The 25,649-nt window shown below is 44.9% G+C and overlaps 1 protein-coding gene and 1 non-coding gene across 2 annotated transcripts in view; both read left to right on the top strand.

Moving 5' to 3' along the window:
* Window positions 1-8,168: 8,168 nt before the first annotated feature.
* On the top strand, window positions 8,169-8,277 carry LOC112133549 (U6 spliceosomal RNA). Its single transcript, XR_002915193.1, has one exon. It is a non-coding gene; the product is annotated as a U6 spliceosomal RNA (small nuclear RNA).
* A 5,882-nt stretch (window positions 8,278-14,159) lies between these two features.
* The window catches only part of MYO10 (myosin X), a 268,155-nt gene continuing 256,665 nt past the window's right edge, over window positions 14,160-25,649 (top strand). Inside the window, exon 1 of the mRNA XM_024246955.3 lies at window positions 14,160-14,294. Coding sequence (XP_024102723.2) covers window positions 14,274-14,294 — 21 coding nt within the window. The 5' untranslated portion in view covers window positions 14,160-14,273. The remainder of the gene's footprint in view (window positions 14,295-25,649) is intronic.

The following is a 25,649-nucleotide window of genomic DNA, read 5'->3' as shown; positions in this document are numbered from 1 at the left end:
TGCGATCTTGGCTCACCACAACCTCTGCCTCCTGAGTTCCAGCAATTCTCCTGCCTCAGCCTCCTGAGTAGCTGGGACTACAGGCATGTGCCACCACGCCCGGCTAATTTTTGTACTTTTTAGTAGATATAGGGTTTCACCATGTTGGCCAGGCTGGTCTCGAACTCCTGACCTCGGGTGATCCGCCCGCCTCGGCCTCCCAAAGTGCTGGGATTACAGGCATGAGCCACCGCACCTGGCCAAGAAAAGAGGTTTAATTGGCTCAGGGTTCTGCAGGCTGTACAGGAAGCATGGCAGCATCTGCTTCTGGGGAGGCCTCAGGGAACTTTTAACCCGGAAGGCAAAGCAGGAGCAGGTGTCTTACATGGCAGGAACAGGACCAAGGTGGGCGGGGGACATGACATGCCACACACTTTTTTTTTTGAGACAGAGTCTCACTCTCTTGCCCAGGCTGGAGTGCAGTGGGTGCAATCTCTGCTCACTGCAACCTCTGCCTCCCGGGTTCAAGCAATTCTCCTGCCTCAGCCTCCTTCATAGCTGGGATTACAGGCATGTGCCACCACGTCTGGCTAATTTTTGTATTTTTAGTAGACGGGGGGTTTCACCATGTTGGCCAGGTTGTTCTTGAACTCCTGACCTCAAGTGATCGGACTGCCTCGGCCTCCCAAAGTGCTGAGATTACAGACGTGAACCACTGCACCCGGCCTGTGTCACATACTTTTTTTTTCCCCCTGAGACGGAGTCTAGCTATGTCACCCAGGCTGGAGTGCAGTGGCACGATCTCAGCTCACTGCAACCTCCACTGTCCGGGTTCAAGCGATTCTCCTGCCTCAGCTTCCTGAGTAGCTGGGATTACAGGCACCTGCCACCATGCCAACCTAATTTTTGTATTTTTAGTAGAGATGGGGTTTCACTGTGTTGGCCAGGCTGGTCTCGAACTCCTGACCTCGTGATCCACCCGCCTCGGCCTCCCAAAGTGCTGTGATTGTAAGAGTGAGCCACCGCGCCCAGCCTTTACCACACATTTTTAAACAACCAGATATCACAAGACCTCACTCACTATCTCAACACAGTACCAGGAGAAAATCTGCCCCTATGATCCAATCACCCCACCAGGCCCCACCTCCAACATTGGAGATTACAATTCTACATAAGATTTGGGTGGAGACACAGGTTCAAACCATATCACATGAAAACATTGTAAACAAGTAACCAGGGATCAGCACATCTCTTCTTAAAGGAAGGGATAATAAATATTTTTTAGACTTTGAAGGTCATATGGTCTCTGTTGCAATTACTCAACTCTGCCATCAGAGTAAAAAACAGTCTTGAACGATATGGAAATGAACGGAAGTGTTTTGTTTTAATAAAACTTCATTTCAGCAACAGGCTTTGTGCCAAATCAGCCCCATGAGCTTCAGTTTGCTGACCCCTGGGGGAAAAAGGAAAAAAGCATACATAAGATCATTTCATCGAGTGATGAATGCTATGAAGAACATCAGGTGGGGTGGGGGTAAGTAGGACTGATGTGTCAGTGCAGAATTAGATAGTCTGATGGGATAACATGTGAGCTGAGTCTTTAGTGAAAAGACAAGGCAGTCATGCAGAGTGAGTGGGGGTGAGTGGAGGGTGAGGAAACACTGCAGGTGATAGAAACACAAGTGCAAAGGCCCTGAGATAGGATCAAGCTGCATGGCTGCGGTGCTCTGGGCACAGGGAGGCCAACGTGGTTATGGGGTGGGGATTGGAGGAGAGAGAGGCAGGAGGCAGGTCCCAGAGTGCTTTATCAGCCTCAAAAGGATCTGGTAGGTGGGGCGCGGTGGCTCACGCCTGTAATCCCAGCACTCTGGGAGGCTGAGGCTGGTGGATCACCTGAGGTCAAGAGTTTGGGACCAGCCTGACCAACATGGCAAAATACCATCTCTACTAAAAAGGCTGAGGCAGGATAATCGCTTGAACCCAGGAGGCAGAGGTTGCAGTGAGCTGAGATCGTGCCACTGTACACCAGCCTGGGTGACAGAGTGAGAATCCATCTCAAAAAAAAAACCCAAAACAAAACAAAAACCAGCCTAGGCTACACGGCAAAACCCCCACAGCTACCAAAAAAAAAAAAAAAAAAAAAAAAAATTAGCCAGGTATGGTGGTGCAAACCTGTAGTCCCAGCTACTCAGGAGTCCAAGACAGGAGGATTGCTTGAGCCAGGGGGTGGAAGTTGCAGTGAACCAAGACTGTGCCGCTGCACTTGAGCCTGGGCAACAGAGCCAGATCCTGTCTCAAAAATAAAATAAAAAAAAAGAAACAGAAAACTCCCTCATTCAAACCCCTCTCCATCTCACAGTCTCCTCTCTCCCTACCTCTCTGGAGCTCTACACCTTTTTATCTTCTTCTGAATTCCCAAAATTACCCTTCCTTCTCTTCCTGAAGTCTCAAGTTCATCTCTCCCGCCCTGTGACGGTTGAAACTACCACTGCCACCATGGAGATGCCTTCTCCTCTGAGGCCCAAAATCTCTTATCTTCTTCAGCAATCACCTCAAGCTCCTTTTGTGTGTGTGTGCATTTGTGTGATCTCTTCAGCTAGATGAAAAATTGGTTATGCCTTACTTCATTTTTTGAGTCTAAACCTGCCAAGGGCAAGTACAGTAACCTATGAAATAGCAGATGTAGGCCGGGCGCGGTGGCTCATGCCTATAATCCCAGCACTTTGGGAGGCCGAGGCAGGTGGATCATGAGGTCAGGAGATGAAGACCATCCTGGCTAACATGGCGAAATCCTGTCTCTACTAAAAATACAAAAAAAAAAAAATTAGCCAGGTGTGGTGGTGGGTGCCTGTAGTCCCAGCTACTCGGGAGGCTGAGGCAGGAGAATTGCTTGAACCTGGGAGGTGGAGATTGCAGTGAGCTGAGATCGCACCATGGCATTCCAGCCTGGATGACAGAGAGAGACTCTGTCTCAGAAAAAATAATAAAAATTAAAAAACAAACAAAAAAAGCCATGGTGAGAGTATTTACACCAGAGAAACTGGTAAGTGTTGCAGATCACAGCTAACCTCTCCAAAGAGCCAGTTCTCCAACGTTTACCAGCATACTACTAATTGTAAACCAGTTGAATGGGAGTTTAAAGCAAACTTTCCAGTTTGTCTTTTATGACTCCACCCACACACTGTGTCTGCCCTAATCGCTCTGAATTTGGTACTCTTTGCTGAAAATGCTTTTCATACCTCTTGGTCCTTCCATATGCCATGTGCCTAGAATGTGCTTTCCTGTCTTCACCGTTTGGTGGACTCTGACTCGTCCACTGAGCCCTGGTTCAAGTACAGCTTTCTTTGGGAACTTTTTTCTGACTTCCTGTATGAGTTTGCTAGGGATGTCATAACAAAATAACACAGGTTGGGTGGGTTAAACAACATAAATTCATTTTCTTGCAATGCTGAAGGCTGGAAGTCCAAGATCAAGGTCTCAGCAGGGTTGATTTCTCCTGCAGCCTCTCTCCTTAGCTTGCAGACAGCGCCTTCTCACTGCATCCTCATGTGGTCTTTCCTCTGTGCATGAGCATCCCTGGTGTTTCTCTGTATGTCCAAGTCTCCTCTTCTAAGGATAGCAGTCAGAATGGATTAGGGCCCTGTATTAGTCCATTTTCACACTGTTGATGAAGACATACTGAGACTCGGCAATTTACAAAAGAAAGAGGTTTTGAAATTGTCACTAAGAGAGCAGGCAGGTTCATTTTTCCTCCTTCCTTATTCCTGCCATGCCCTGCTGCCGAGGAAGCAAGGTGGCCTTCCTGATGGGTGAGGCTGAGGGCCACACCAGAATACTGGTGAGAGAACTGCAAGGAGCTGGTGTCCTGAGTACCTTAAGGAACATCCCTGTCCTCCGACCTTTTAAAAAAATTATTGTATTAGTCCATGCTCACACTGTTATAAAGAGCTACCTGCAACTGGGTAATTTATGAAAAAAAGAGGTTTATTTGACTCACAGTTCCACAGGTTGTACAGGAGACATGGCTGGGGAGGCCTCAGGAAACTTACAATCATGGTGAAAGGTGAAAGGGAAGCAACTACATAGTCACATGACCAGCAGGAGAGAGAGAGTGAAGACAGAAGTCCTCCACACTTTTAAACAACCGGATCTCATGAGAACTCACTCCCTGTCACAAGAACAGCAAGGGAGAAGTCCACCCCCATGATCTAAGCCCCTCCCAGCAGGCCCCTCCTCCAGCACTAGAGGTCACAATTCAACATGAGATTTGGGTGAGGACACAGAGCCAAACCATATCCATTATTAATTTTTGATTTATATAAATAGAGACGAGGTCTCACTATGTTGCCCAGGCTGATCTTGAACTCCTGGGCTCAGGTGATCTGCTTACCTTGGCATCCCAAAGTACTGGGACTACAGGTATGAGCCACCATGCCCAGCACTCCACCCTTCATGAGAGAAAAATAAGCATATTTGCTTTAAGTCACTGTTTTTTTTTTTTGTTTTTTGTTTTTTTTTTAAGACAGAGTCTTGCTCTGTTGCCCAAGATGGAGTGCAGTGGCGTGATCTCAGTTCACTACAACCTCCACTTCCCAGGTTCAAGCAATTCTCCTGCCTCAGCCTCCTGAGAAGCTGGGATTACAGGCATGCACCACCACACCTGGCTAATTTTTGTATTTTTATTTTTATTTTGAGACAGAGTCTCATTCTGTTGCCCAGGCTGGAGGGCAAGGGTGTGATCTTGGCTCACTGCAACCTCCACCTCCCAAGTTCAAGTAATTCTCCCGCCACAGCCTCCCGAGTAGCTGGGATTACAGGCACCCGCCACCACGCCCAGCTAATTTTTGTTATTTTTAGTAGAGATGGGGTTTCACCATGTTGGCCAGGGTGGTTTCGACCTCCTGACCTCAGGTTATCCACCCACCTTGGCCTCCCAGAGTGCTGGGATTACAGGTGTGAGCCACTGCGACTGGTCTAATTTTTGTATTTTTACAAAGACAGAAAGCAAATGAGTGGTTAATGGAGGCTAGGGGTTGACAGGAATCAGGAGTAATGAGTATTGGTTTACTTTTGGAGGGATGAAAATATTGTAGAACTAGAGAGTGGTGATGCTTGTACAACACTGTGAATGTACCAAATGCCACTGAATTGTACACTTGAGAATGGTAAATTTGGAGTTATGTGAATTTTACCCTTCCCTCTCCCCACAGTGGCCACAGATTCCTTGCAGTTCCTTCCATCAAGAGAGTCTGGGATCTGGGCCAAACTCCGTGGCTCACTCCTGAAATCTCAGCACTTTGGAAGGCCAAGGCAGGCAGATTGCTTGAGTCAGGAGTTTGAGACCAGCCTGGCCAACACAGTGCAATGCCATCTTTACTAAAAATACAAAACAAATTAGCCAGGAATGGTGGGCTAAGGCAGGATAATTGCTTGAACCCGGGAGGTTGCAGTGAGCTGAGATCATGCCACTGCACTCCAGCCTGGGTGACCGGGTGAGAACCTGTCTCAAAAAAAAAAAAAAAAAAAAGAATCTGGGGTCTGAGGTCTGGGATCTGGGCTGGCTTTATGTCAGGCTTTGACCAATTAAATATGGCAGAAGCAGCTGCACAAGTTCTCCAAAGATCTTGCAGCTTTTGCTGTCACCCTAATGCATTCCTGAGACTGTCGTGGTGTAAAGAAAGGCCACGTGGAGAGAGTGACCCAGCTATCCAGGCCATCCCCGTGAGCTCCTGCCCTGTGCGGGAGGCCATCCTAGATCACAAGACACAGCCCAGCAGCTAACTGACTACAGTCACCCAAGAGAGCCCAGATAACAGTACAGAGGTCAAACCCCATCAAGCCACAGAACTGTGAGAAATAACAAGTCATTGTCTTCAGCCACTTAGTTTTAGGTGGCTTGTTATACAAAAACAGACAACTAACACAAAGAGTATGTCACTATGCACATTTACCATAGTTTGCTTAACCAATCTCCTTCTGAGAGGCTTTTAGGTTGTATCCAGGTTTTTAACTTTTCTTTTGTCTTTCCTTTTTTTTTTTTTTTTTTTTTTGAGACGGAGTTTCACTCGTCCCCCAAGCTGGAGTGCAATGGCGCAATCTCAGCTCACTGTAACCTCTGCCTCCTGGGTTCAAGGGATTCTCCTGCCTCAGCCTCCCAGGTAGCTGGGATTACAGGTGCGTGCCACCAGGCCCAGCAAATTTTTTTGGTATTTTTAGTAGAGACAGGGTTTTACCATGTTAGCTAGGCTGGTCTCCAACTCCTGACCCTCAGGTGATCTGCCTGTCCCGGCCTCCCAATGTGCTGGGATTACAGGCGTGAGCTACCGTGCCCAGCCAGGTTTTTAACTTTTCTAAACAATTTTGTCCTGGATATTCTTATATAAACAACTCTGTGCACTTAACTGATTTTTCCTAATACTTCAGCAGCACACACTTGCATTTGATGGAAGCTCTGGAAATAAAAAGTCCAAAAATATTCTCAACTCATTCCAGAAGCAAAATTAATAGTGGTGGTATCAGGCAATTTTCGGTGGGGAAAACAAAGCCTCACTAACAAGAGTTTACATAAAATTGGCCCTGTGATGAACCCCATGAATCTTAGTCTCAACTTTCTTGGATGGCCAGCCTCTTGTTGTTTTGTATTGCTCTTCATTTTACATTGTTTTGTTTTGTTTCGTCTTGCTTCCCTTTGGGTGGGTGGGATCCCTGGAGATGTACATAATTTGATTTTTAAAATTATGAAAACATTACCTCTGCCATGACCTGAGCCACTGAAATTGATGCTCTGAGTCTCCCTGGTCTCCTTATAGTTTGTTTCCTAGATTAAACCCACGAATGAGGGTATCAATCAATAAAACCGAAGTCACATATATAGAGCAAGGGAGGCTTTGATGGGGATAGACCCGCATGTGTGTAAGATCATCGGAAGATTTAGGGCAGCTCTGAAAGACACATACCCTCTCATTACAGTGACTGAATTATGACTATTCCATTAATAAATATAGGGAAGTTGATAGAAGTTGATGGGAGAGTGAAGAAGGTTTTGAAGTGTGAGAAGAACCTCACTAGGAAAAATTCAACAAATGGTTGGAAATGTAGTTGGGATTTCTTCTTCTTCTTCTTCTTCTTTTTTTTTTTTTTTTTGAGACAGGGTCTGGCTCTGTGGCCCAGGCTAGAATGCGGTGGTGTTATCTCCACTCACTGCAGTCTCCAACTCCCAGGCTCAAGTGATCCTCCCAAGTAGCTGGGACTAACAGGCCTGCGCCCCCACACCTGGCTAATTTTGTTGCTGTTGTTGTTGTTGTTGTAGAGATGGCATTTTTCTATGTTGCCCAAGCTAGTCTCAAACTACTAAGCTCAAGCAATCCACCTGCCTCAGTCTCCCAAAGTGCTAGGATTACAGGCATGAGCCACTGTGCCTGGCCTGTGGCTGGGACTTCTTATAGCTTGAATTATAGATTTGGGGATCATTTATGAAGATATGGCAGGTGAAGTACAGAGAATTAATGGTGAGAACATAAGAATGGGGGAAGAACACGTGCTCAGGATCCACCATACTTTGGAGGGAGAAGGAGAGGAGGAGCCTGCAAGGGGAAGAAAGTGGTCAGAGAGATGGGAGAGCCAGACAAACGGAGGGTCACAAAAGCTAAAAAGAACCAGCTTCATGATTTGTGGCACTCTGTGCAAAATGAAAAGGCAGAGTCATTTTTTCAACAATTATTAAGAATATTGGCCAGGCATAGTGGCTCATGCCGGTAATCCTAGCACTTTGGGAGGCTGAGGCAAGTGGATCACTTGAGGTCAGGAGTTCGAGACCAGCCTGGACAACATGGTAAAACCCCATCTCTAGTAAAAATACAAAAATTAACTGGGCATAGTGGCCCAAGCCTGTAATCCTAGCTACTTGGGAGGCTGAGGCTCGAGAATTGCTTGAACCCAGGAGGTGGAGGTGGTTGCAGTGAGCGGAGATCATGCCACTGCATTCCAGCCTGGGTGACAGAGTGAGACTCCGTCACAAAAAAAAAAAAAAAAAAAAAAAAAGAATATTAATGGCCATTGCAGTGGTTCACACCTGTAACCCCAGTGTTTTGGGAGGCCAAGGTGGGAGGATCTCTTGAGGCCAGGAGTTCAAGGCTGCAGTGAGCTGTGATTGTGCCACTGTACCCTCTGTCTAAAATGAAAATTCTTTTGTGCTCACTTCGGCAGCACAAATACTAAAATTAAAGCAAGACAGAGAGAAGATTAGCATGGCCCCTGCTCAAGGATGACATACAAATTCATGAAGCAGTTTATATTTAAAATATATATATATTGAAAACTTTTCAGGCCAGTCACGGTGGCTCACGCCTGTAATCCCAGCACTCTGGGAGGCCGAGGTGGGTGGATTACCTGAGGTCAGGAGCTCGAGACCAGCCTGGCTAACATGGTGAAACTCTGTCTCTACTAAAAATACAAAAAATTAGCTGGGCATGGTGGCGGGCACCTGTAGTCCCAGCTGCTCAGCAGTCTGAGGCAGGAGAATCACTTGAACCTAGGAAGCCGAGATTGCAGTCAGCGGAGATCATGCCATTGCACTCCAGCTTGGGTGACAAGAGTGAAACTCAGTCTCAAGAAAAGAAAATGAAATAAATTATTTTTGGCCAGGCGCGGTGGCTCACGCCTGTAATCCCAGCACTTTGGGAGGCCGAGGCGGACAGATCACCAGGTCAGAAGATCGAGACCATCCTGGCTAACATGGTGAAACCCCGTCTCTACTAAAAAAATATAAAAAAATTAGCTGGGCGTGGTGGCAGGCGCCTGTAGTCCCAGCTACTCCAGAGGCTGAGGCAGGAGAATGGCATGAACCTGGGAGGCGGAGCTTGCAGTGAGCTGAGATCGCGCCACTGCACTCCAGCCTGGGCGACAGAGCGAGACTCCGTCTCAAGACTCCCAGCCTCCTGAATAGCTGGGACTACAGGTGCCTGGCTAATTTTTTGTATTTTTAGTAGAGATGGGGTTTCACTGTGTTAGCCAGGATGGTCTCGATCTCCTGACCTCATGATCCACCCGCCTCGGCCTCCCAAAGTGCTGGGATTACAGGTGTGAGCCACCACGCCCGGCAATTATTTTCATTTTTAATTATTATCAATACATAGTGTATATATTTATGGGGTACATGTAATGTGTGGATACAGGCATACAATGTGTAATAATTGCATTATTTGTAATTGTGATTAGGATATTCATCGCCTCAAGAATTTATCATTTCTTTGTGTTATGAACATTACGATTCCACCCTTTTAAGTATTTAAAAATATGCAATAAATTATTGTTGCTGTAGTCACCCTGTTGTGCTATCAAATACTAGTTCTTCATTCATCCTATTAAGAAAAAGTTGTATTTGCTGTTATCTGATGCCTAACAACAAAAAAAGTAAATAAATACATAAAATAATTTTAAGATAGGAACAACAGAATATTAAACCAAGCGTGAGGAGCTTAGGGCTCTATGCAATTAACTATATGGGTTGCACACCTATGAAGCTTGCCCTGAAGCTAAGAAGTTAAAGAATTTTTAAAGAGGGGAATGTCAAGGAGAGTGAAATTGGAAAACAGGCTGCTGAATTTGATGATTTGAGGTTACAGTGACTTTCAAGAGAGTGGGGTGGGGGACAAAAATCAGATCATGAGGGGTTTAAGGGTTGATTGCTTGGAGGATGAAGTACAGCTGTGAGAAGTTGGGCATTTGAAGAGAGATGGTCCAGTAGTTCAGAGAGCAATTGGGTTAACGAGCAGCTGTTTTCAAATAGAGCCGACACGATCTTGTTTATTGGCTTGGATACTGAGTGGGAAAGGCTGAAGATGCAAGCAAGAGGAATAAGTGAGGACACAAGGTTTGGAAGTGGCAAACATGTTGTGATTAACAATAATGGTAGAGAGATGATAAACTTTGCAGTCAGTCTCTGAGCCACCCTGGAGTAATGGAAGAGAGAGCGTAATAAAGACACAAAAACATCAAGAGCGAAAGCGAGATGTCGAACATAGCTCCAAGTGGGCTTAATCATTAGGCAGCTTTTCAAGGTTTCAGGGATTTTTGTACCTTTTCTTTATTATACGCAACAGGACCAGGCCCAAACATGAAAACTGATTAATTTGTGAAACTAACACTCCATGATTTTTGTAGGATATCAGCTGTAGGAGGCATTCTTGCTGTAGTTTGAAGTGATGGGGATTTAGTTAGAATTAACTGTCCATCACATGCTCTCTAATGAGGTGAATGACATCCTTGCCCTAGCTCATCTTGTAGAGAAATACGACCACTGGCAGAAATGAGTTCTTCCAGTGTCTTATCCCCATTTTAGTTCTATGTTTATTCCTCTGTACTTAATTCTATTACAATGTGAAACATTTCAGGTATTTTCTCTCAAATTTATTCTATTGAAACCACCTACAATTGTTTTCGGTTTCAGCAGAAAAAAATTCCCTTGAGGATTTCTGAATTCTAAGTTATGAGAAATAAAAGAAATACTTGTGTAAAAATTTAAAGCACATTAAAAAAATTCCCTTTTGTTTGAGAAGGTAAAAACATTTGATGTTTTAAACATCCAAGAGGGTAAGTGAGCCCAAAGGATGGACTGCCATTCAGTTAAGCATGAAAGGACTTTAGAATTGTCAGTTATTAACTTCTAATTTGTGTGAAAGAAACTTTGAGAACTTTCCCTTTCTGTAACTAGTAATTAAGCCATTATTCTAACAGGGGCAATTAAGGGGTGAGTGTTTAATAAAAAAAAAAAAAGATAATGGAAAAGACTCTACACCCCAAGACACATCAAGACAAGGAATGGCAGCAGCAGTAACAACAAAAGGAACTCAATTTGAATTCACAAAGGAAATTAGACAACCCGTTTCAACTAAAAACAAACTGTTGGTGGAGAACAAAAACAGAAGATTGTTATTACTTAACTCACAAATATACATATGTAACTCGCTCTTTCAGTGGGGAAATGATCCAATCAGTATTAAAATTTTGTTGATTGTAGATTAATGTATGCCACTAAATAAGATAATTTAACTTGAGCTTTTGGGGTGTTTTATTTTGAAAATGTCATACTCTGTTAGCCTGGTTTATTTGAAAGACAGGTAGGACAGAGAGTTGAGACAGACCTTTGCCTCATGGAAACACACTCATCCTCCTATTATTACCATTCTTGTGCCTCTGTCACTTCTCAGAGGGCAAGGTTTAATAGTTTTAGTCTAAACTGCTTTGTCCAGTGGTTAGCTCAACTCTCTCAGAGAAAGCACTTAAATTTTAAGAAAAGGTAATAAGACTGGATATTCTTAGAAATCTATTGATTTAAAATGCTTCCCAGTCTCTGTCCAATCCCATCAAAGCCCTTATAAATTTAACATGCTGCTTTTTAACAACTGATTCAAACCCAAATACTTGAGGGTTAGATATCTTATTTAGAACATGCATTTTGCTGTTCAGCAAGTAAGAGTTTTGCTGCCACAGCTTATCTTACACCTTTTTGAGAATATGGGGATATATAGAAAAGCTGATGAATTCTGATAACCTAAAGTGGCGACTCCCAAGCTCTGAACTGGTTATCGGGGTGCTTATTAAAATGCAAATTCTTTCAATATAATCCACAGGTAAAGAAATAAAAAATGCAAATTCTTAGGTAATCAATTTGCCACACAGCAACTGATAAGGTGATCTAGGGATTAACATTTATAAAACATTGATGTAAGTTTTTTTTTTTTTTAACTTTCTTACCCTGTTAACTGATGATGTAAGCTTTTTGAAGAAATAAAATGATTCAGTAAAATCTATACTTTACATATTGGATCTGGCTCACCATTCTTTATGTGAGTCAAATTGGGGGCAATTATTAACAATATCTTCATAATTGGCAAGAAAATCACCTTTAAAAGATTAGTAGACTTAAAAAAAAAACAGTTTTAGGCTTACATAAAAATTGGCCAGAAGGTACAGAGAGTGTCCATAGACCCCTCCTAGCCCCTCACCCTCACTTGCCCCTATTATTAACATGTTGCATTAGCGTGGTATATTTGTTATAACTGATGAGCCTATATGGAAAGTGACTTTTGAAATGACATGGCGAGGTTGCCCAACGTATCAGTGGCTGGGCTGATGCTGGGAACAACGTCATACCCACACACTCACTTCAACAATCTCCCTGGTAATTTCTCTGGCAGAGATGTTGTGTGCAGATTAATACCATAATGACTGTAATTGTTCTGCTGCAGTATCTGAACACCAGTGGTTGCAGGACCCATTTGACTAAGCACTGGGATTGCTGGTATTTATCCTGATTCCATCTTCACTTTCCTTGCGACCTTGGACACAAGCTTTAATGGCTCAGAGCCTTAAGCGTGTAAACCTGTGAAACAGAACAACATTGCACAATATCATTAACTAATTTACACCTTGACTCTTTCTAAAGGGAAGTGAGGTGGGAGCAATGATATTAAAGGTGAAGAACTGGACTGGGATAAGTTACAAACATGCTTGACTTTCCCCATAAGGATTACAGAAGGATGTTTCATTCATTCATTCATGCTGTGAGACAGCCTGGGGATACTAATTTTAAAGCACAGTCCTTCCCCAACAGTCTCAGGAATAAATCCTAGAGTGGGCATCCAGCCCAGTGGTTAGGGGGAGCTTGGGTGGGGTGAGTGGAGTAGCATCTTTGGGAAGGGTTCCTTCCCCTAGAAGATGTGACTTTGTGAGCTGAGTTTTAAAGGTTGAGTAGCAGTTGGCAAATTCCCTGGAGAGAGCATCTCAAATCTTTTGTGGTGAAGAACCAGCCATTTTTGTTCCCAGTCGGCCAGGTACCAATACACTGCAGCGCCAGGTGTGACTCACCACGTGAATCTGACAACACCCAAACTGGTTTACACTCGGTTCAAAGAGTCCACTGATCATGTGCTTGGATGTCGTGGCATTATTAAATTGCTACAAAAGTTTACTCTTAATTTCTCTACTTGTTACAAGCTTTCGTTCAGCACAGGACCAGGTAGCACCTGAGGGGCACCTGGAAAGCAGATTGTTCCAGCCTGTGTTCTAACAAGGTTCCCAGGTGACCCTCGCACAGCATAAAGTTAAAAGAACTGCCCTAGAGGAAACGGGACTCAGTACCAGGTGGGTTTGATCATTCGTCCATCTCAGTGCCATCTGCCATCTCTGCTTCCTTGAGGTATAGAAAAGGGTTACATTTTTAAAGGTGATATTGGCCACGTCCCCTTCCAGTTTCAAAACTACATTTCCCCGCTGTTACGCAAACGTCTTATGCAAACCCGACTGCAGGAGAGAAAGTCAACACGGGAATGCAGCTTCCAGAAATTCTGATTAGCCTCCGTCTTCCGCTTTGATCTGGCCCCGCAGCCCGGGCAGCTCCGCTGACCGCGCTTCCTTGCCGAGATTGCTCGTCTACCGGGCTGCATTAATGAGATCCGTGTTGAGCCGGTTCCAGGGTCTGCTAAACATCAAAGGCACAAAAGAAGCCCCCAGTCCTTTCTCTTCCCCTCTAAGTGATTATTTAGTCTCTCTCTGCAGAAGGAAGAGTCAAATCCCCTCCCCACGCCTAGGTGGGGAGACCTGGGGAAACGCGCGGCCCCCTCCCGGGTCCGCTAAGGAGCCTGCGGCAGCTTTGGGCTCAGAGTAGGCGGGGCCTGGTCGGGAAGGGGGCGGGGCGCTTCGCCCGGGCGGGGCCAGACGGTGTGGTTGGCGGATGGCCAAGCTCCTGGGGGCGGGGCCGGGAGCGGGAGGGCGGGGCCGGCTGTGGGAGGGCGGGGCGAGGTCGCCGGGCTGCAGTCCCGCGGGCGAGAGCTGGCTGAGCCGCGAGGCGGGACTGCTCACCTTCGGAGCGCTCGCGCGGGGATCGCGGCTCCGGCTCACTTTGAGGCGCGCTGTCCTCCTGCCCGCCCCGAGGGCCCCCGGCCGGAGCGCAGAGGGAGGGGGCCGCGCTCGCCAGCATCCCGCCGCCTTCCGCCGCCTGGGGGAAGAATGTGCCATCAGCTGTTCTCCGCTCGCGAGCGCTGCGCCCAGTAGTGAGGAACTTGGAGGAAGAAGAGACAAAGGCTGCCGTCGGGACGGGCGAGTTAGGGACTTGGGTTTGGGCGAACAAAAGGTGAGAAGGACAAGAAGGGACCGGGCGATGGCAGCAGGGGAGCCCCGCAGGCGCGCGTTCTCGGGAGTGGCGCCGTGACACGCATGGTTTCCCCGGACCCGCGGCGGCGCTGACTTCCGCGAGTCGGAGCGGCACTCGGCGAGTCCGGGACTGCGCTGGAACAATGGATAACTTCTTCACCGAGGTAAGTGCGCTCCCAGTCCGACCTGGCCTCCGGAGCCCAGGGAGGGAGGCGTCTGCCCACCACGCCGCGCGCCCTGGGTACTTTTTCCTAAGCCCTGGGGGGCGCAACTTTCTGGGAGTCTCCTGAAATCACCCCCCATCCCCCCGCGGAGTCTCTGATGAGTAAGCCCGGGCAGGTTTTGTTTCGTCCTGTCCCGCGCTCGCATTTTGCTCCGGGAGGTAGCGAAGGTGCGTTTCCGTTTGCGTGGGTGGCTGGCTCTCGGGGCGCCCCGGGACACCCCGCGCCAGGTGAGGCGGCGCGCGCCGGAGCCCGGGCGGGGCGATCCGCCCGCTCGACTGCCCGGGTGCAGGAAGCCCAATAAAATGTTCAGCGGGGACCTGCCTTTCTTCAAGAAAGGTCTGGTCTGGTATTTCCTTTGCAAAACGTGCGGGCTTCCTGTGCAGGAGTTCAAACACTTCCAGAGGAGACGGCTTAATGAAGTGTGAGAATGAGAGGCAAGGGTTTAATCAGTTACTGTTTTCCTTGCCTGCCGGACCTTGGAGACTTAAGTTCTTTGCTCGCCGAGAAGTGCTCTTTTAAGGCTTAGGATAACTCCAGACCCTGGGATCAAAAGATCATATATTTGTGTAGAGTGTCCATGCAGATTTTGAATTCGAATGTAAAGAAAATTCGTTTAGGGCAAACAATGGCTATTTTAATAGATGAAACGGATGCCCTCTTTAGGGTCGTTGAGGGTGGGACACTGAAACTTAACTTGAGAGCCCTTTTTCCCCCTCTGGGATCGAGAGTTACTGTGGTTTCTTGGCTCCCTTTCCTTTCTTGGTTGTGTTTATTTAATAAATTCTGTTTAAGTTTGAGGTTTGAAGTGGCTCAAAGTAAACTTAGTTGACTTGAGAGAGTCTGATGTGATTTTCGTTGAAAGCCAGGGAATGTTTTCTGAGTGCAGAACCGCTTTGGAGTCTTCCAGCAAATCAGATTGATGAGGGCTTGTCTCTGTGTTAGCCGACTTGGTTTATCTGATTTAATTGGATATAATATTTCAAGTCATTCTGCTTTCTGCATGCTCACTGACTGTATTCTCAGACAGCTATTCATACTGGCCAAAGTGATAAATGCATTCTTGTTAATAGTCATATCTAGTTTTTAAAAGTGGTGTTTCAGATGTGATACCCACATTCATTGTGGAAGGAAGACTAGAAAGGAATTATCCATCAATACGTATTTTTACTTTTTTAAAAAAAAGTGAAATATATATAATTGTGAGACGCTCGCATTTTCTAGTCCATAGACCTTTGTTTTCATGCTTGTCAAAAGGCACCAGAACTTTTTGCAAGAGTTGCACGTTGTCCAGTGGTAAAGGACCCTCGGGCTACAGTGAGTTCCGGTGTTTAATTGCTTGCATCTGTAAGAAAACGGAGGCCCTGCCCCTAGGGCAATGATTCTTAACTTTGTTGTTTTTGTGTTCTGGGTCCCTTAGAAAATCTGATGAAAATATAGAAATTTGTATTCAGTTTGCACGGATCTCACTCCTCCTGCAGCCTGTTTGAGCACCACGGGGGTCCGTGGCTCCCTTTGGGGAGAACTCTGCCCCCTAGTGCAAGTGGGGGGAACATCAGGATAACGCGCTACAGCGTCCTGATCTCCTGTTACCCGGTGAGACTTTGACTTTTCAAAGCACTCTTTTCGTCTTGCACTGGATACCTTAGTTCAGTGTAAAGGGCCTGGTTGTTGGATTTTATTTCCGTGATCAATATTATTTTGCAGTTGGCCATTAGCGATCTTCTACTCTCTCCTCTTCATTTTGTAGACAGAATCTTAACCCAAAGATATGAGTAAGTCCCTCGCCCAGCTTTGAAGAGCTTGTTCACGAATCCAGAGCCTTTTCCCTTTGCTGCTGGTGACTCTGGTATTTCTGGGAACTTTTCGCTTATTTAAGGTTATACTTTTAATCTTGTGATGTATGTGTATTACAATATTAACTTCTAATCAGCCGTGAAAGTTCCACCCTTAAACCTAATCACTTTGAGTGGGAAGGAAGCAGGGCCAGTCAGAGAGGCTACATAGTGAGGTATTAATTGTAGACACACTCTTAACATAGATCCCAGCTCCCCTTTCTCTCTCTCATGTCTTGTAACGGAGCATCCTTTTGTTAAATTGTCCAGTGAAGAAAATGCTGTAATGTCCTGTTAGAATAGAAACAGCGAGTGTGGAAGTGATATATTCCCCAAGGACAGCTAAATTGTTTGGTCTCCTTATCACTAAGTAGAATTCTGTTCTTTGCTAACTTTTCTCATTGTGGCTTAGGGGTAGATGACTTGTTGCTTGTTGGACAACAGTTTAAAGCCAGTGCTAACTATTGGGGGAAAATTGCTGAATGAGATGTTGCCTGTTTAGCTTTGTGTATGAATAGCCAAATAATAAGGAAATGGGAGCTGCTTGTAATTCGCAGCTGCTATTTCTAGCTAGACCAGGGTTTCTCAAACCTGGTACCATTGCTGAGTAATTCTTTGTGTTGGAGGCTGTCCTGTGTGTTGCAGGAGGTTAAACACATCCCTGGACTCTACTCAGTAATTGTTAACCCTGTCCCCCAAGTTGTGACAACTTGAAAGGTCTGCAGACATTGCCGAATGACAGGGGAGCAAAATCACTCCCAGTTGAGATCCACTGAGCTAGACCTGTGAAGCAGTTGCCTGGCGGTATTAATTCCTATTTGTGTTGCAGGCACAGCCTTGTCTGCGCTTCCCTGTTTTAAATAGGATTTGGCTGGGTGCAGTGGCTCAAGCCTGTAATCCCAGCACTTTGGGAGGCTGAGGTGGGAGGATTGCTTGAGCCCAGGAGTTCAAGACCAGCCGGCGCAACATGGTGAAACCTCATCTCTACAAAACTTAGCTGAGTGTGGTGGTATGCACCTGTAGTTCCAGCCACTCTGGAGGCTAAGGTGAGCCCAGGAGGTCCAGGCTGCAGTGAGCCAGGATTGCACTGCTGCACTCCAGAGCAACAGACCCTGTCTCACAAAATAGATAGACTCTTATTGCTTGCTAGATTGATTGATTAATTAGATAGATAGTATCTTACTGCACGCCAGGGGGAAGCTTGCAAAGCTTGTGCCAGTCAGCTGACAGCTGCTGACTTCAAAATGTTCTCCAGGATTAGAGAAACTGAGCATGCCACATTCCTCAGTTTCAGTTTGTTCATGGCCTTCATTAGAATTTTATGGCTCCCCTTGAGTTAATTGTGGGTATGCTTTGGGGAAGCTTGTTTTTTTCAGCATTTCTAAGTAAGTTGTTAAGTTTACTTCAGCCAGAAACTAAGTTTAGATGTGTCTGTAACCAGAAGCAATAATAATAAAAAAGCAAACAGAAGAGGCTCAACCAGTAAAGTGGCAAGGCTACTGTGCAAACTTGTGTTGATGTGCTGAAGTGGACACTGTTTTCATGTCTTCAGGGCCAAGTACAGTGCCTGGAATATAGTAGGGGCCAGTAAGTACCAAATGAACTTGACCTTTCTGTTTCCCTGTTAGGAAGAAGTGTGATCTGTCTGTTCAAATACAGGATCTCTGAGGATTATTAGTGAGACTAATCAAACACTTTGATTTTCAGAATAAATATGTAAAATGTACACAAGTAAGATACAAATACAAATATAGAAAGCAGGTATTAATGTTTAAGGGATAAATTGTTAATGGAAAATATTCCAGACATACCTATTTCTTACAGTCTGGTTCACTCTGGATTAGAGCAGACTTCATTCTAAAGATGTTAAGTGGAAACACCAACCTCTTCTACTTAACTTGAGAAGGGACTGTGGTTGTGGTTGGTTATCTGGAGTTGTTCAAATAGCTTTTTAAGTGAGTAGAGTTCCCAAGCCAATTTTCTCCCCATTTGGTAGTATATTTTTTTTGTTTGTGATCTGTTGACATCTTTTCTTGTTAGAGAAAAATGTAGACATTGTTATTTTTGGCAGCTTTCTCTCCTCACCCTCGATCATGCCTCCATGTGTAAAGGGGAACTGCTGAGGACTTCTTCTATCACCAATTCCTGAAGGCAACCCCTTTGATGACTAGAAAATCATATCAGGAGATTAGCTGGGTCCCTTTCCCTTTTCTCACAATAGAGATATAGTATGTTGCTTCTTCTGTGTAGTTTGAAAACATTTCTATTGTCAAGTACTCATTTTTTTTCCCCTGCCATGTTGGGGACAGCAAAGCCAGGGGGAGCAGCTGCAGTGGGACAGTTGTTGCAGCAAGAGCAATAAGCTGTCTGGCTGGGGAGGGCAGGGTAGGACTGCTTCCTCACTCCATATCATGTGGCCGGCTGTTCCTGCAAAATCAGGCACAAACCAGGAACAAGCTGGCATGGGCAGGTCCTTCACTGTTTAACCAGAGTGGTGGAGGCAGAGAGCAGAGTGTTTGCTTTTCTAGTTCAGCTGGCTTTAAGTGGGCTCGCCTTTGAGGATGTAAACCTTGAATGTGCTCTCCTGCTGTTGTGATTGGTAGGACATGGAGTATCTTATTATTATTATTACTATTATTATTATTATTGTTTTGAGATGGAATTTTGCTGTTGTTGCCCAGCCTGGAGTGCATGGTGCGATCTCGGCTCACCACAACCTCCACCTCCCGGGTTCAAGCGATTCTCCTGCCTCAGCCTCCCGAGTAGCTGGGATTACAGGCATGTGCCACCACGCCCAGCTAATTTTGTATTTTTAGGAGAGATGGGGTTTCTCCGTGTTGGTCAGGCTGGTCTCGAACTCCCAACCTCAGGTGATCCGCCTGCCTTAGTTTCCCAAAGTGCTGGGATTACAGGCATGAGCCACCATGCCCAGCCGGAGTACCTTATTATTAATGAGTTTCAACAGTTTGGATTTAGAGTAACTGCTACGTAACATTTTCATGTCACTAGCTAGTAGGGGACGTTCAAGAATGAGCCTCCGGTGAAGTCTGGATTAAGCATTTCCCCTTCCCTAACTGCCCCCAGGCTGAGTGCAAAGTGTCCTATCTTAGCAGCAGCGCTTGGCTCCCTCTGATGGGATCTCAGCCAGATGCTCTAAATCCTGGACTTGAGCTCTCTGGTCTGTAAATGGGCGTAATAGTTCCTACTTTGCATGGTTATCAGCCGAATTTGAGAGAAGACTTACAGAGCACTTGGCACATAGTAGGTGAGTAATAAGAAAGCCTTGGTTGTAGTAACCATACTTTGAAATTGAGAACAAGTGGCCCTTGGTGAATGGAATGTCAGTACTCCTGGTGCAGGGAAATCTCGACCTTAGAGCTTTTGTTCTGAGGTAGCTTCCCTGTGGTGTGTTGCATTTATTTGTTTTCTCTTTTTCAGCCTGTACATTTCTGGCAGATTTTGTGTTTCCAGAACTCTGTCTAAAGCATGTTCTTATTGCTTATAAAATTAAGTCCACATTCCGCAGTCTGGTTTCAAGGCTTTCTGATCTTGTAACTCTCTCTTTATTCTTTTCTCGCACGTGATCCTACAGCAGAGGATCTGTTACCCAGTTCCACTCCATCCTTTGTGCAGGCAGGCCTCTCTGCCTATCGAATGTCCCACCTGTCTGGCTCCTTTTTGAAACCATCTCTAACAGGTCTAGTTCACGGTGATCTCTGCTCTCCTTCCTCGGAACCTGGCTCTCTTTCTGTCTTGGTCTTGTTAGGAGGGATTTACCGCTGTTAGCTAGAGGCTTTACATGCTTTACAAACCCTCTCCCCTTTTCAAATGAGTAAACAGCCTTGCGAGGTTAAATATCTTATTTGTAAGTAAGTTTCATCACTTCCTTGGCATTGAAATGTCCTCATGGTTGAGATTCAATCCTTGCATAACGGTTATTTTCAGATTATTTTATGGTGGGAAGGGGAGATGTTTCTAACTTTTTTCCTTGATTATGAAGCATCTTACAGTTCTTTGAAGATGATAATAAATATGGCTAGTGTTTCTTGAGTACAGTCAGCCCCGTACTCAGTATCTGTGGGTTCTGCATCTCTGGATTCAACCAACCTCTGATTGAAAATATTCAAGAAAAAAATTGCATCTGTACTGAACATGTAGACTTTTCCCCATAGATTTTGGTATCTGGGGAAGGTCTTGGAACCAATTCCCTTTAGATACATAGGGATAACTGTACTCACCATGTGCCAGGCACGTTGCTGGTACTTCACATTTAGTGACTCATTTAATCCCTTGAACAATCCTATGGGAAAGGCTCTATAATTATACCCAATCCATAGATGAAGAAAGTGAGGCACAGAGAGGTTAAGTAACTGACTCAGTGTCACACAGCTAGAAAATGATAGCCAGGATTTGAACCCAGACAGGCTGTGTCCAGAGCCACAGAGAGTTCTTCACTGCCATGCTTTTCTGTCCTGTTGATGTCCTTTGCCTTAAACTTGCGTCATCTTCTCTAGGCTGTCTGATGAAATGCCCTAAAAGTGGGCAGTTAGTAAATGATTTTCAAGTGGAAAACTGCATGGGAGTTTGGGAAAACAAGTAGTCCACATCCTAGAAATGTTGAAAACTCCGCAGGAAAATGTTCTTCAGCTTTTGAACATGCCACTGATTGGCGGGGCGCAGTGGCTCACGCCTGTAATCCCAGCACTTTGGGAGGCCGAGGTGGGCGGATCACGAGGTCAGGAGATCGAGACCATCCTGGCTAACACGGTAAAACCCCGTCTCTACTAAAAATACAAAAAATGAGCCGGGCATGGTGGCGGGCACCTGTAGTCCCAGCTACTCGGGAGGCTGAGGCAGGAGAAGGGCGTGAACCCGGGAGGCAGAGCTTGCAGTGAGCTGAGATCGCGCCACCGCACTCCAGCCTGGGCGACAGAGCGAGACTCCGTCTCAAAAAAAAAACAAAACAAAACATGCCACTGATTTTTATTTGGTTGGCTTTTTGCTTAGGAAAGCCAAGTGCCTTCTGTTTGCTTGTAAAAATGTGTGTGTGTGTGTGTTTGTTGTTGTTGTTTTTTGACATGGAGTCTCGCTCTGTCACCCAGGCTGGAGTGCAATGGTGTGATCTTGGCTCACTGCAACCTCCACCTCCTAGGTTCAAGCGATTCTCCTGCCTCAGCCTCCCAAGTAGCTGGGACTACAGGCGCCCACTACCACACCCGGCTATTTTTTTGTATTTTTAGTAGAGATGGGGTTTCACCTTGTTGGCCAGTATGGTCTCCATTTCCTGACCTTGTGATCCGCCCGCCACAGCCTTCCAAAGTGCTGGGATTACAGGTGTGAGCCGTCATGCCCGGCCCATAAAGTGTGGTTTCTAAAGCTGTTTGTCCCAACCTCATGAGGATAGTAGGAAGGTTTACATACTGAAGCACTTAGGGCCGTGTGCTCATGCCTGTAATTCCAGCACTTTGGGAGTCCGAGGCAAGTGGATCACCTGAGGTCAGGAGTTCGAAACCAGCCTGGCCAACATAGTGAAACCCTGTCTCTAATAAAATACAAAAATTAGCTGGGCGTGGTGGCATGGGCCTGTAATCACAACTACTTGGAAGGCTGAGGCAGGAGAATCGGTTGAATCCGGGAGGCGCAGATTACAGTGAGCCACTGCACTCCAGCCTGGGCAACAGAGCGAGACTGTCTAAAAAATAGTAATAGTAATAATAAAAATATTAAAACAAAATAAAGCACTTAGAAAACAAGAAGATTTTAGAAGTGTTTATTAAAAGAAAATGTGGGACTCATTTGTCTCCCCAATTCCAGCTGTCAATTAGTGAAGTGTTACTTGAGGTTTTTTGATAGAATCTTCTTTTTCAATTAAAGATTCTGAGTGCTTTGTTGGAGTTTCTTCATATCACCTATCATTTGCTTGTTAGCTTATTGATGCCCATGGAACAGTTATTGACAGGACATTGGGTCGTTTTCCCAAGAGCATTCGTTGAACAAAACATTTTGTTGCCTTGCTAAGAGGTGTTCAGAAAATATTTCCACCAGGTCTAAAGTAAATCTAGCACCTCATGTCACATGACATCATGTCATCTAATGCTGCCAGTTACAGGAAAAGACGTTAGAGTTTTGGGGTCAAAGCCACAACACATCTGTTGAAATACAGCTAGAACAAGGGAGAAACATACGGGAATTATCCAGCTAATAGCTCTACCTTCACCCAGTCCGACTCCCTGCCTGCTCTTAAGGATTAAAATTGCCTCCATATAAAAGCATTTTAAATTATGGCAGTTAAAGGCCAGGCGCGGTGGCTCATGCCTGTAATCCCAGCACTTTGGGAGGCCACGGCAGGAGGATCACGAGGTCAGGAGATCCAGACCATCCTGGCTAACATGGTGAAACCCCATCTCTACTAAAAATACAAAAAACTAGCCGGGCGTGGTGGTGGGTGCCTGTAGTCCCAGCTACTTGGGAGGCTGAGGCAGGAGAATGGCATGAACCTGGGAGGCGGAGCTTGCAGTGAGCCGAGATTGTGCCACTGCACTCCAGGCTGGGCGACAGAGCAAGACTCCATCTCAACAAATAAATAAATAAATAAACAAACAAACAAAAGAAAACACCATAAGCAAAAGACAGAAAGAAGCTCCCATGGTGTGGCTCTTCTTGTTTTGTGGTAGATGCATTGAGACTTTTTTTCTATGCCTTCATATATGTTTCTGATAAAACACACCTGTAACGTTTTTCACTGAAGAGTTGATTGAGAAAAGCTTTAAATATCATTTGTGGGGCCAGAGGCAAGAGTACAAATTCAGGCCCCATATCACATATCTAAACATTTAAAAGTGATAAACCATGCTTACAAATTGGTAAATAAAATGACTTCTACTCTGCCTGGACAAATACATCTGTCTTTAAGACAGAATCAACAAACATGTTTAAAGCTACGGATTTTATTGCTGAAAGTCAACAAAATATCAAACATGAGTGAATTTAATTACAGTTGCCTATGTCTGGGTGTTCTGTTGATGTTTCATGAGTAATAAAGAACTATACTCCATAGTATATTTTTCATAAATCTATTTTTCTTGTCCATATTTTAGCAAACTCACTGGTTATGTGGTTATAGTCAAGATTTTCACAATACTTTGTTTTATGGACAATAATACCATGGTGGAGAACCTTTCTTTGTGGTTCTTAGATTGTTCTTTTATTTTGCTGGGACAGAGTCTTCCTCTTTCGCCCAGGCTGGAGTGTAGTGACGCAATTTTGGCTCACTGCAACCTCCACCTCCCGAGTTCAAGCAATCCTCCTGCCTCAGCCTCCCATGTAGCTGGGATTACAAGTGTGTGCCACCATGCCTGGCTAATTTTTGTATTTTCAGTAGAGACGTGGTTTCATCATGTTGGCCAGGCTGATCTGAAGCTTGTGACTTCAATTGATCCACTAGCCTTGGCCTCCCGAAGTTCTGGGATTACAGGCGTGAGCCACCCCATCTGGCCAGATTGTTCTTTTCTTAATCTAAGTCTAGAGATGGCCTGTTTTGCTGAGGCAGGACAGTAGTTACTGACATTGTCAACGAACTTCATACAGCAATATTTAGATTAAAAAAAGAATGAGATTGCATATGATAGATTATTGATTTTAAGAAGTACTACAAAGTATTTTAATTTCATTATCCAGATTGAATATCCGTAATCTGAAAATCCAAAATTTGAAATGCTCCCAAATTGGAAACTTTGAAAAAAATATTTATTGTTAATTGATACATATTAGATTTACATGTTTTCCAGGTACATGTGATCATTTGATGCTTTCATATAATCACATCAGGGTCATTGGGATATCCATTACCTTAAATTGTTATCTTTATGCTAGGGATATTCAAATTATCCTCTTCTAGGTATTTTGAAATGTACAATCAATTAATGTTAACCATAGCCACTCTATTGAGTGCCGAAATGTCACTCAAAGAAAATGCTGTTTGGAGCATTTTGGAGTTTGGATTTTTGGATTAGGGATGCTGAACTGATGTATTGCAAATATTCCAAATTCTGAAACACTTTTGGCACCAAGCCTTCTGGGTAAGAGATAACGAAGCATTCTGTGTAAGTAATTATTATTGATATTGTGACTTATCACCATTTCTTAAATCAGGTATTTCTGAGGTTCTTTATAACTTTTCAATGCTGTGTATGTTATAAAGAAAACTGAGGCCGGGCATGGTGGCTCATGCCTGTTACCTCAGCACTTTGGGATGCCGAGGTGGGTGGATCACCTCAGGTCAGGAGTTTGAGACCAGCCTGGCCAACAAGGTGAAACCTCATCTCCACTAAAAACACAAAAATTAGCCAGATGTGGTAGCATGCGCCTGTAATCCCAGCTACTTGGGAAGGCTGAGGCAGGAGAATCACTTGAACCCAGGAGGCAGAGGTTGCAGTGAGCTGAGATTGCACCACCTACTCTTACTTTGTTGCCTGGGCAACCCAGGAGTATACTGTAATGCATGTACCATAATGCATATTGGCCAGAAAATGGTCTGTATGAAATGTTTGGGGATTAGGTCTATGTGATTCTTTTCCTTCTCAGTCATGCAGATGTTTTATTTCATTCTGATTTTTAAATATTTTCTTCAATTATTACTTTTGTTGCATGTTTCACATCCAGGTCCTTTCTGATTGAGGAAAAGTTTTCTCTAAAATTATTCAAAACATTTGTTAAGTGTAATGGCCACATTATTTCTGTTTGGGTTTTGGGAAACTTTTGCTAATATTATTAATAGTAAGTGATAGGCCGGGCGTGGTGGCTCATGCCTGTAATCCCAGCACTTTGGGAGGCCGAGGTGGGCGGATCACGAGGTCAGGAGATTGAGACCATCCTGACTAACACGGTGAAAACCCGTCTCTACTAAAAAATACAAAAAATTAGTTGGGTGTGGTGGCGGGCACCTGTAGTGCCAGCTACATGGGAGGCTGAGGCAGGAGAATGGCATGAACCCGGGAGGTAGAGCTTGCAGTGAGCTAAGATCACGCCACTGCACTCCAGCCTGGGTGACAGAGCGAGACTCTGTCTCAAAAAAAAAAAAAAAAAAAAGTGATAAAGTGATAGTTGATACCAAATAACTCCTGCCAATAGAAATTCAAAATTGATATCACTTTCCACCTATGACCATGATTTGTACTTTATTTGAGGAGTTTCTGCATATTTACTTATTTTTTTGCCATTTTGATGTGCAGGGGTGTCAGGGTCCAAGAGTAGTCTACCCATTCTTCCTGTGGATATATCATCATTTTGTGACGATTTTAGGTTGTTTCTAGAAAATAGCACATGAACGCTTTTGTACCTAAGTCATTGCATGCTTATTTGATTATTTCCTGAGGAGTAAAATTTCCCGGGAGTGGAAATGTTGGATCACGAAGTTTGCAGATTCTTACTTGGATTATTTGGCAGTGGAAGTTTCATGAGAGGT

The sequence above is a fragment of the Pongo abelii genome, chromosome 4 (genome assembly GCF_028885655.2).
Source record: "Pongo abelii isolate AG06213 chromosome 4, NHGRI_mPonAbe1-v2.0_pri, whole genome shotgun sequence".
Classification (NCBI taxonomy): Eukaryota; Metazoa; Chordata; class Mammalia; order Primates; family Hominidae; genus Pongo; species Pongo abelii.
This window is presented reverse-complemented; position numbering and strand designations above follow the sequence as displayed.